Raw genomic sequence first — 12,204 nt, forward strand, 5'->3', positions numbered from 1 at the left:
CTGGCTAGCTTGACGCGGCTCGTGCAACAACAGCTGCCTGGTTGCTAGACGACTGGAAATCTCCGACGCCGAATGCGAAAACAGTCGCGTCCGCTCGGGGAGGAGACACGCGTCTTTAACGGATCCAGGGACGCGATGGTCGCCGGCGCCCGACGCCCGAATCGGCGGCTCCCGACGCGGGGAACCCGCAGTGTTGTGGCGGTCGAGCACGTTCGGTGGTGAAAGCGTGTAGCCGACGTCTCTGGTTGTCGCCCCATGTTTTGTACTACTGCGAAGCAGCGAGAGGGAGGGGGACCTGAAGGGAGCCGCCGCCGCCGCCGCCGCTCGACCTCGGGGGAGACACGACGATGAGAGGAGCTCCCACGGAGGAAGTCACGTTTCCCGACCTCACGTAGCGCTTGTGTTTTTCCTGTGATGTTTGGCGCGACTGAGACCAAAATGTCTCTGGACGCGAGCGACGTTCAGACGGATGAAGACTGCGAGGAGCTCGTGAGTGTTCAGCTTTGACTGACAACTGACCCGTGTTCAGTTTCTGAACAGTTTCCTTCTGTTGGAAGTGTGTCGTTTTATCATGTTTCCTCTTGAACGTGTCCCGATAGCAGGAGTGTGTCGAGGGACTTTGGGGGCAAAAGGCTAAAGGGACCTGAGGGGCCACCCCCCCCCCCCCCACACCCCCCTTACATTATACCAAACATCATCATCCCCTCCTCAAATTATTATTTTCAAAGTACAACCTGTTCATACACATAACTGACAGTAAAGTTTAAAGCCACAGTGTGTAGATTTCTGGCGGCCTCTGGTGGTAAAGTTGCAAACCGCACCCAACTGAGAACCCGACAGGGGACACTTTATGGTGGCGCACCGCTAATTTCTTTTCCGGTTTCCGGCAGCAGCTGATAAATTCAACGCGAATGCTGCGTATTCTGAAACCGTTTATGCGCGACAACCGTATTCAGCGCGACGCAGCAAACATGGCGGCTCACGCGGAGGTCGGGTCCACCTCGTGTAACTCTATTTAACTCATTCAAAGCTGACGAAAAATATTGGTTCTTTGTTGCAGACGACATATATGTACACATAGCTATGGACAATATATTCAGTTTCAATGAATAAGTTCTCCTAAATATTACACGCTGTAGCTTTAAGTACAAACCCTTACGAGGCAGATACGTAGGCTTTTGGACATAAGGTATTCCTTTATTCGTCGCACAACCTGGAGATTTGGGAACATTAACAATAACTAAAATTTTGGCAGAAAGCTAAGCTAATTCCAGACATGACCTCCTTAAAATGTTCAGAAAATTGGGTCTGGACATTTTCCAGAGTTTGCCCTTCAAATACTCTTTATTCAAATTTGACTAATTTAAAACTCACTGAAAATAATCATGTGCTTGGAATGTTTTTTTTGAATAAAATGTTTTTAATCTTTCTCCCCTTCTTCTACTTCTCACACACACACACACACACACACACACACACACACACACACACACTTACCTCTCTTCAGGACGGCTTTTCTTCCTCGGCTGATATTTTGGAAAAGGTAACCTAACCCACTCCTATTGTTAACGATGTCTCTGCATGCTTTGTCCTTCTGTTGGGTTGATGTTCTTCTCCCAATGCACAGTTTATTGTTGTTTGATAAACCCCTCTCCTACTTAATTGCCTCGCTTTTTGTCCCTCTACCAGAGAGCAAGCAGGAAAAGATCCTCTGGGAAGCCTCCTCCCTCTCCAAGTAAGACCCGCTCTGCGGGGGAATATTTGCAGATACCGCAATTTTTTGGGGCTTTCCAAAATTCCAAGATTGTTTATGTGCAGTTGGTGTATGTGCAGGGTCTCCATACCTCTCCAGCCTGAACATGAACCCCAGAAGGGCTGCGGTGGCCGCCTGGAGACTACCCAGGGCGTCTCTGGGGGACACCAGAGGGGAAGCTACAGGGGACAGTGGCTCAGCTCGTCTCACATCCCTCAGCAACGGTCACGGTAGGCAGCGTATAAACACAAGCACTAACCACGTCTCTCCTCAGGAGGGATGCCTCCAGGATTAGCTGAGCCTCAGAGGGAAAGAGAGATAGAAGTGAGAGCCTCGTGCTGTTTGTTCGGCTGATAACCGGTCTGCCGATTTTGTTGGTGTCCCTCTCAGGACTGGTGATAAGCAACTTCTACGAAATACAAAATATCCCATTTGGTTTTTACCTTTCTGGACACTGACTCTTAACATGTTATCTCTTTACAAAGTTGTTACAGCCGATGTGTTAACAAATAGCTGACTCAACATTAGCATTTATTTGGAGGTATGTTCTTGTGTGTTTGAGGAATGTAAATCCAATTTACTGCCTTTTAGCTCTTTTTTTGGTCTCATTTCTACAGCAAAGATCTGTAAGCTTTCTCGATGCGCCTCTAAGTTAACTAGTAAGTCGCTAACTTTGTCTGTCAGCTGTTTGGTGTAGGATAGTTAGGGTAAAGTGTGTGTTTTATCTTGTTTTTTGCTGTAAACATCTACCTCGTAGTGGGGACACGCCCCTTCGGAGTGGAGTTTACTGGCTGCTCACCCAAAACATGGAGCTAAAACAGACTGAAAAGCACAGCAGAGTTTACCAATTCGTTTGAACCCATCGATATAAAGAACATGTGGATCGGTTGGTTTTTAAATGTTCTCAAAAGGTTTTAGTCACATGAATCAGATTCAGTTTTGTTGAGTGTTGTTATCGCTATTCATTCTATACAACTTCATTCATCCCAATAAAGACAGATACATTCAGTTGCTCTCCATTCGTGTCTAAAATACACAAACAATAGATCAGAGTGGAAATAAAATTAAAAACACAGCTGCTTACAAATTATAAACATGAAAACTATATGTGGAATTGATTGATATTCATACATTTAAATACTTAAAACACACACAGACAGAAATCTTACAAGCGCATCAAAATATCTTTATCTTTAGAACCCCTCTTCGTCTTCCTCTTTTTCAGATCTGTCCCAAACGCTGAGATCAGTGTGCGACGTCACACCGGAGCTCCTCAAACAGACCCTGAGCACCAGGAAACACAAACATCTCCACTCTGCATCCAACGGTGAGAGAATGTGGAAGCGTGACGCGGAGAGGGTAAAGGGTCTCGTGCTAAACAGAGCAGTTTGCAGATGAGGATGGTTGACAGTAGCAGAAATTGACATGCTCTCATCGCCGTCAGTTGTTTCATAACCGCAATGTGAGAATGTGATGATGTAATGTCTCCCCGTTTGCCCCTATGTGTCCCCTAAGGCTTCACCTTGGGCACAGGTGAATACAGAGAGAAGGAGGAAATGTATGATGAGATTCTTCGCCTCAAGAAGGTAAAATGAATGATGCAGGGCAACTGAATGCATATGCACCCTTTTAAATGTTGAATGTTTCCCTTTCTGCCTTTCTTAATTAGCGATTAACCATTCGTACTATTCTCTGCAGAGTCTCCAGGCGCAGAAGTCTGACAATCACCAAATGAAAGCGAAACTGCGCCGCCTGGAGGAAGATAATGCCAAAAGAGAGAAACAGATAGAAGAGCTGCTGGATCCCACTAAAGTATGAGAATTAATTTGCTTCTGGTTTTAGTCTTAGACGCCTTTTTTAAAAATGAATTTATGATTTCACAATTTGTCTGTCTCTACAGGGATCCGAGTACACTCGCAGTTTGGTGGATAAGAAAAAAGAAGGGAGTGTGGTGAGTGTGTCCAGTCGGACGATGAAAATACCGGAGGTGATTTTGAAAATGCATCTCAAGCAGGTTTTTGAATGTGATCGTGTCTGTCAAGGTTCTCAACGGCCTGAAGCAGAGAATCCTGAAGTTGGAGCAGCAGTGTAGAGAGAAAGAAAATGCCCTGAGGTAAAAAAAAAAAATCTTCCCACCCATTACATCAGTCCCATGAAGCAGCACGATGTTTTACTTTATTCCCTCTTATTCTCCAGTAAACTGCAAAGTGAGTTGAGGACCACCAACCTGGAGGAGCTGAAGATCGCAGTAGAAACCTACTTTGAAGAGGTAACCATGAAATCTCTGCTTTTGAGTTACCGCGTCCAGATTTCACGCAGCAGAACATTTGAACAAAAACACCCAGAGGAAAGAGAGAAAGAAGCTGACATTAAAAATAGCGCCTGCTCGGTTGGCAGAACAGTTCTGTCGCTGTGTTTCTGTTTGTTGTGAAAGCTGATGTTGTCATCACGTTTTACTTTGGTCGCTGAGTTTGAGCTGAGCTGTGGGAATAGAAATCTCACCCCAATGCTTCTAATGTGTGGCCTCGTCTTTCAGATCCAGAGACTGAGGATGCTTCTGGAAGCTGCGGAGAAAAGGTATATATATATGAGCAAAGGCACCAGGATCATGCTTAAGTTTTATTTATTGTTTTTGCGAGTGGACTTTGCGAGTGGAAGTTGTATTTACCTTTGAGAGGAAGCCATTTCTGCCGGACACAGGGACCCACGATTAACTTGGTCTGAATGGGTAAAAGTGGGCCTGACGATGCAGTTGGTTTATGATTTATGTTAACTTTTTTTAAGTTAACAATAAGCACCGTAGCATCTTTTATAATCGGCAGCATTAATGATGCACACATTTGACGACTTTGTTCATCAGTTGTTGTTTTTTAAATAAAAAACTTATCCGGTCACAGATAAGTCCGAGGATATGGTCTCAGGGTTTGTGTCATGAATAATACATTCTGTCTCTTTGATGAAATCATGGCCTCCCTCTGTCTCTCTCTGTCTGCAGCAGTCGAGCAGAGAGTAAATGCTCCCAGAGGCAGCAGAAAGCACTAAGCGCCACGGTTCATCGTCTGTCTGAGAGCCTGAAGCAGCTCCAGCAGGAGAACGCGGCTCTCCGAGAGGAACTCGACACCGACAGTCCTGCTGCAGGAGTCAAAGGTCTTTTTCTCTCTCACACCAAATCACACCGACATGCCACCACCACTGCTGAATGTGACGCTTATCCATAGTCTGCTGTGCGAGAGAATGAGAGGTTCAGTGAGCCCAGAATTCGTAGAGTCAGGAAAACTTTTTGGGAACCTTCTCTGTCATGTGCCTACAACTTTGTTTTCGTGTGAACAATGTTGAAAAAGCCAGAGTCAATTTGAAAAGCTCATTCCATACCCAGGATGGTATGATATTTGAGGTTTTCTTACTTACATTATCTTACTTGGAGGAATATATTTTGTACACGTTTTACGCTTTAATTATAGTATTTTTTAAACTGAAAGTTGTACTTTAATATAGCAGGAAAGAATCAGGAAGTACATTTTATTTTATTTTGGATTACTCATATTGTAGAATGTGTATTATTATACAGTCTATACATATGTAATGAGTTATATATAAGGAGCAGTGCAGATACAGTAAAGTACAAAATTTAAACTTGCAATCATAAATTATATAACATCAACATTCCTGGAAACAAGTGGCCAAAAAAAGTGTAATTTTGCTTAATATGTCTAGTTCTGTGGGTTGATGTTTGATAATATCGGTCTAATCAGTTATAATTTGTTGAATAATTGACGAGTGGTTGAAAGAACATTCGTCAACAACATATTGTCATAATCAAGTTATCAATTCAGAGAGAAAAAAAATCCAAATATCCTGTATAAGTTCTGGCTTTGCAAATGTGAATATTTGCTGGTTTTCATTATCCTCTTTGAGAGTAGACTGAATATTTTGAGGATTTTGTGTGTAGACAAAACAAGAAGACATTTAATAGACCAAATTCTAAATTGCCTACAGTAGAAAATCATCATGATGAAACCTTCTGAACCCTGTGTTGTTGTATTCTGTGCTGTAATGCAGATGAAAAAGAAGTGTGCGTCTTGTGTGCGATCGTGTTCCCTAGGTTACAGAGAGTGGAGCAAACAGAGGCTGTTGCGGAGACTGTTGGAGGTGGAGAAGGTGAGAATAAACTGTGGTCATCCATTCTAAACACACAGCCTTGATCTGTGTCGGACTGAGATCACAGCTTCATCACAGACTGACTCCTCTCTTCTCCCGTCAGAGGCTGCAGGACAGCAGAAGACACGCCCCACCTGAGAAGAGCACCGGGCGATTGGATCGGGAGGTCCAGACCACGCCCACTGACATTCTGGGCTTTACCATGGCAACAGAGGCAGTAGTCTCCGTGGGAACGATGACTGAGGAAGAGGAGGAGGAGGAGGAGGTTTCAGATCTGAGAGAACGCCTCAGTCAATCAGAGAAGGAGAATGTTGAGCTTCAAGAGACTCTGACGAGTAAAGAGTGAGTGAGCAGCAACGTGATGTTCAATATGTAAATCCACTCAAATCATACGGGAATCTGCATGATTCAAACTCATAGAAAAGACCAGTGGAGGGAAAAGTGTTTAACATGATTAACCAGACAATGAGGAGCCAGACCACATGAGCATAAAATCTGCGTTGTGTTTGTGATTTCCAGTGACGAACTGAGAGAGTTGAGGACAGAAAGAGAAGAACTGGAGAAAGAGACGGAGCGATGGAAGACGGATCAAACAAACGAACGGGAAAAAGAGATTCAGCAGCATCAGTATGTTTGACTCTACTCTTTTTGACCTTGACAATGGTTCAGAAAGATTCTACATGTTTCCCTGATCAAGCCATATATTCATTATTTTAAAATGTCATGTTGCTTTTTTTAAATCCAAAACTTTCTCAAACTATTGATAGGCCATTGATTTACATTTGAAACAGACGCTTAAAGTGGGAAATGCACTTAAACCTCTTGTAGAGATTTGTTTGTCATTCAGAGGCTTTGTAGTTACATCAAAAATATTCCCAGAAAAATCAGATGGCATCGTCACAGAGTTCCACCTGAGAACTCAGAATTAATTGTATATTTAGCTCTAAATCAATGTCATTGGTTTAGAAAGCCTTCAGAAAGCAATTAACTGTCAGAGGACGTCCGCTATGGCTGCTGGTTGTGTTTTGTGATCTGTTTATGTGTGTGTGTGTGTGTGTGTGTGTGTGTGTATGTGTCTCAGACAGGAGTTGGAGCAGTTGCAGTTGAATATCCGAAATCTGGAGGAAAAAATCAAACCCGCACAAGCTGAGCTTTCCCGTCTCTCTGCCCCGACGCCAGTCGACCGCGACGACAGTCCAAGCCGGTCGGGTTCGAAGGAGGGAGACGAGACGAACGATGGCAGCAGAGAGACGGAAGGGGAAAGAGATGAAGGTTCGGGCAGAGACGTAGAGAAGAAGCGAAGACAACACAATGAGAGAGAGAAAGCAGCGAGGACCATCCAGACAAACTGGAGGGAGCACAGGAATGGGGTATGTGACGTTATGTAAAAAGATGTTATTGACGTGTGAGAGAAATATTATATAAAAAAACAACAACTCTGATTTCTTTTTCCTCTCTCTCCATCTCTTGACATGCTGTCGTCAGGACATTGTGATGCTGCAGTCGGCTTTAAGAGGTCATCTCCTCAGAGAGGCGCAGCTCAAGGACATGCTCAAAGACTCACAGGACAAGGTTTTCACGCACACGCACACACACACACACACACACACACACACACACACACACACACATGGACTCACCTATTTACTGACCAGAATCCCGCCACATGTCAGAATCCTCTAAATCCTCAAAATTCACAGCGAGTGAGAGGGCGTGTTGATGACTGTCGAGATCTAATTGGGCTGACTGAAACTATTATAGTTGCTTAGTTGAATCACCAGAAGAGGGCTCCTACTGTAATCCCCTTCTGTTGCACCCACTCAACCTCCCCCTCTCCCGTGTTTATCTTACTCATCTCGTCTTTTTTAGGCTGTCGAGGCAACAAACCGCAGTCACGTGGCTTCCCCTGTTGCCGGAGACCTGGATGTGGTTGCCTTGACGATGATACAGTCTGCATTCAGGGGACACCTGGCTCGCTGTCGTCTCGCAGTCGAGAGGTGACTCATCTATACAGAGAAGATTATGGGAAAAAAAAAATTCTTCCAAACATACAGAACATAATGTTGTATTGTGTGTGTGTGTGTGTGTGTGTGTGTGTGTGTGTGTGTGTGTGTGTGTGTGTGTGTGTGTGTGTGTGTGTGTGTGTGTGTGTGTGTGTGTGTGTGTGTGTGTGTGTGTGTGTGTGTGTGTGTGTGTGTGTGTGTGTGTGTGTGTGTGTGTGTGTGTGTGCGCTTTAGCTCAAGGCTCTCGGTGCCGTCTCCAGTGGGAAACAGTTTGGTCACAAGAAGAACTCGTTCAACACCCGGCAGAACAGGTAAGAGTTCACGCCTACTTATTATGCTTTGTATGTTTTAAGTCCAACTTTCATATCTCAGGAACACGTTGAGAGAACTTCTTTAAAGGTTCACTTGGACTCAAGGAGGGAGTAATCAAGATGTTGGTGGTCAAAGGTCAATGTGACCTCATGAAACACGGGTTGTGTCAGGAACTGCTCGAGGGGATCCCATTCAGATTTGGCAGGAACGTTCACTTGTGTTCAAGGAGGAGCTGATTAAATTTTGATGGTCAAAGGTCAAAGGTCACTGACCACATGGACACGAACACCTCGAGGGAATCCCTTCATATTTGGCAGAAACTCTGCTTAGACTCAAAGGATGAACTGTTTCGATTCTAAGGGATCCAACGTCACAAGTCAAAGTCTCCGTGACGTCACATTTTTGTTGGACATGATTGATCAGTGACGCTTGGAGGGAAATCACATCTGGTCACAAACTGTCACTTGGACTCATCGATGACCTGATTGTAATTTGTTGGTCAAAGGTAACTGTAACCCCACAAAACACATTTTTGGTATTAAAGGGGCAGTAGGCGATTCTAAAGCAATACACGTTTTGTAAAAAATCTGCGAATATTTCCTCACCGTCCATCAGCTGTCGCTTTTGTGTGCCCGCCGAAAAAAAATACGGTGCCCCCCTGTTTTACCCAATCCCATTCTTACGTAGCTCAAATACAAATTAATAGTCATACACCTATTTATTGCCTTCACAGTCATTATCATATGTTTTTTTTGTGTTGGAGATGTAGGAAGGCATTTAACTTTGACAGGAAACAAACCATCAACAAAACCACTCCAGAGTGTCAGTCGGGAACACCGTAGCATTGCCCTTGCTCTCAACCCCAGCATTACTCAACACGTCTGCCCTGACATGTTTTTTATGAGCGGTTATGGATCTGACCGGCACACTGATCTAATTCCAGGGTGTGTGTCTGTCTCCTGTGCACCGGCCGGAGCTTTAACAGCCTCCTGTCAGAGAGTGACGAGGGCACTTGGCAGCCCTGCCGTTACCTCACACGACCCCCTAGAAAAACAAAGGTTTTCTCAAATTCCTGCCCGCCTGCCAGATGAGTGCATAGAGCAGAGCAGCAGTGTCATCAGTTTTATTCTGCGTGTTTATAGATTGACCCTCTATCTGATGTGCCGGGGGCTTCACTGTGAGATTTTGCACTGCAGCATCTTCGCTTGTGTTCCTAAAAAAGTTCTTATAATCTTACAGTTTTCTGCATGGAGACGTTGGGTTGTCATAACTAGAGCCCAACTCATATGGATTTTCTGGGGGCCATATTGATATTTGGGAGCACAAGATTCCTGATACCGATACATCGGCCGATATATTTATGTATATATTTTTTCAGTCAATTATTCTTAAAATGTCATTATCAAACCTTTATGACAAAAACATGTAATTGGGGCTTGATATTTTAGTTCAACCATGAACTTAACATGAACATAAATAACTATAAATTGAAAATACAAATACAGCCAAATCCATAGAACTTATTACAAACGTTTATTTACCATAAAATGTAAACATAAATGCACCAACCGATATATCGGTCGGGCTCTTGTCATAACTTTACCTTTGTTGCATTTTGGTCAGAATCCTACAGGAGTAAAGGAGCTGTGATTTAAGTATGGGTATTTGTATATGATATATATTTATGCATGTTTGTTCAAGTACCACAGCTGCATTATGTACACATATATTTTTGAGGATGAGTCTACAGTATCTGTTGTTTTGTTGTCAAGGTGCCGCATCCCCGCGTGACGACGCAACAAATCACGGTGATGAAGATGGAGACCCCTGGCCTGTCTCCAGCACTCCCGCCTCCAGGATGACTCCCACCACAGGTCAGAGAGAGGACACAAAATTTTTGGGTGGTCGCCCTGTAATTATTTGTGCTGATTGTGTCTGCATTTATAGCGGAAAAGCTAATATGATTTTCTGACAAAGGTTTGCTGGATGCAGTTGAGATAAATATTCATGTAGAAATATGCATGTTGTAAACTACTTAAAATTCTGTAGGCTGCACCTACTGTCTAGGGTTATTTAGGTTCAATTTATGTATATATATATATATATATATATATATATATATATATATATATATATATATATATATATATATATATATATATATATATATATATATATATATACACACATATATATATATACACACATACATATATATATATATATATATATATATATATATATATATATACACACATGCCACGGGCGACCGATCACAAGTGTACCTGTTTATCTCCCGCAGACCAAACCAAGCTCCTCTGCACAGCTGAGTCTGGAGGAGCCGATTCAGATGATTCTGATGACATCATCGTGTCTCCGTCACGGCCTCTGAGAAGCAGAGAAGTCTTAATCTTATAGACTCAGACCTCCTGAGATAATGTGTGTGTGTGTGTGTGTGTGTGTGTGTGTGTGTGTGTGTGTGTGTGTGTGTGTGTGTGTGTGTGTGTGTGTGTGTGTGTGTGTGTGTGTGTGTGTGTGTGTGTGTGTGTGTGTGTGTGTGTGTGTGTGTGTGTGTTTTCTACTCGAAGCCTAAATGTCACAGCCATGTTTTTGTTCAGATTCTTACTAAACCTTCAAATGTGAGCTGGGATATTTTTAATATTATTCAGGATAATATGGATCATATACAATAATTGCCTAAAATGTTGCCTATTTTTTTCTCTCCTTCTTCCACTGTAATTGTCAGAATATTTTGGAATGTCAAGCGCAGGATTTTTTATAATAGAATAGAACTAATGGCACATCAACACCTCACTTTGATCCGCCTCTTATTTAGAATTCTGTCAAGACATATCGATGCGTCCAGAAAAAAGCACTTACATGAACAGGAAATGAACCTTCCCACTCATCGCCTCCACCAAAAAGGTCATGTCGTTTTATTTGTCAGTAGGATTGCTTCTAAATTGCCAGGGAAGAACCCATTAAATTTTTGGTATGAATCCTGTTAAAGAGTCAGATCCAGGATTATTATTTAGTTTTTTCCACTTAACTTTACGAGATGGGGCATTTTTCTCCTTTTATTGTTTTCATCTGTTAATCGCGCGGCCTGTCATTGGAGCCAAATATTCTCAGTGGTTGTTTTCTTTGCCAAAAAGTGCCTACTGCATGGATAGTCAAATAAGAATTTCAGCGATTTACCTACATTAATGTCCAGGTGAGTCTTGTCACCATAGATTTCTCTGTAATTTAATGAATAAATCATAAATTGACATGCCGTATTACGCCACATAAACGTCTTTACGCTTATCCGTATCGTACACTTAAAAGATTATGGCTGATTCTGAGGTGTGATTGAGGGATGATTGTCAACTGATGCACTATTGAGCGAAACTGTGAATAAATTATAGATCAGCCTGCTGCAATACGAAAAACACAGTCGGCACAGTGGAGGAAACACGGGCAGTTTGTCTCGTGTCAGTGATGTTTGTGCTGACAACCTGGAGGGAGGTCAATAGAGAGAGTGCAGGAGTGCAGTTTCCAAATGTATGTAACTTAATTTTTTGAGACATCCAATAAAATGTTTGTTTAAAAAAAAAAAAAAAAAGTAAACTTGCATTGTCTAATGTGGTTCTTTCTGGAAAGTTAAGTATCTTTGCTGATGTACTATGCAGTTTTGAGGCATTTTTAGAGTTATCTTACACAATCTTACACAATACACAAGGTTATTGAAGATTAATTGATAATTTTTTGCCGTCCAAAACAAACAAACACAAAAAAGTCTATTGACTGTCTATGATTTCTTTCACTGGGAGATTTCTCCTTCAAACCTCTGAGATGGTTTCATTTGAATAACTGTTTTAATCTGCAACTATTTAAATAATTTATAATTTTTTGTCAATTTTAAAGCAAAAGCAGTCAAAAAACAACAACATTCTAATCACTCCCAGTGGGAGTAGATCCCTGTTGATGCAATGATCG

At 42.6% G+C, this 12,204-nt stretch overlaps 1 protein-coding gene across 2 annotated transcripts; it reads left to right on the forward strand.

Moving 5' to 3' along the window:
* Positions 1 to 9: 9 nt before the first annotated feature.
* iqce (IQ motif containing E) lies at positions 10 to 11,839 on the forward strand. 2 transcript variants are annotated; one of them, XM_047334154.1, is made up of 21 exons: positions 10 to 489; positions 1,508 to 1,543; positions 1,690 to 1,735; positions 1,819 to 1,983; positions 2,979 to 3,080; positions 3,269 to 3,339; positions 3,452 to 3,565; positions 3,654 to 3,704; positions 3,796 to 3,866; positions 3,950 to 4,022; positions 4,290 to 4,330; positions 4,749 to 4,900; positions 5,856 to 5,911; positions 6,015 to 6,253; positions 6,431 to 6,538; positions 6,993 to 7,281; positions 7,397 to 7,483; positions 7,781 to 7,908; positions 8,149 to 8,225; positions 9,999 to 10,100; positions 10,529 to 11,839. In XM_047334154.1, the coding sequence occupies exons 1-21, from the start codon at positions 415 to 417 to the stop codon at positions 10,642 to 10,644; spliced, it is 2,199 nt and encodes a 732-aa protein (XP_047190110.1). In that variant the 5' UTR covers positions 10 to 414; the 3' UTR covers positions 10,645 to 11,839. The 2 variants fall into 2 exon arrangements, with proteins under 2 accessions (XP_047190110.1, XP_035491984.2); XM_035636091.2 differs by having other exon boundaries at positions 1,834 to 1,983.
* Positions 11,840 to 12,204: the final 365 nt, after the last annotated feature.

The sequence above is a fragment of the Scophthalmus maximus genome, chromosome 8, assembly GCF_022379125.1.
Source record: "Scophthalmus maximus strain ysfricsl-2021 chromosome 8, ASM2237912v1, whole genome shotgun sequence".
Taxonomy (NCBI): Eukaryota; Metazoa; Chordata; class Actinopteri; order Pleuronectiformes; family Scophthalmidae; genus Scophthalmus; species Scophthalmus maximus.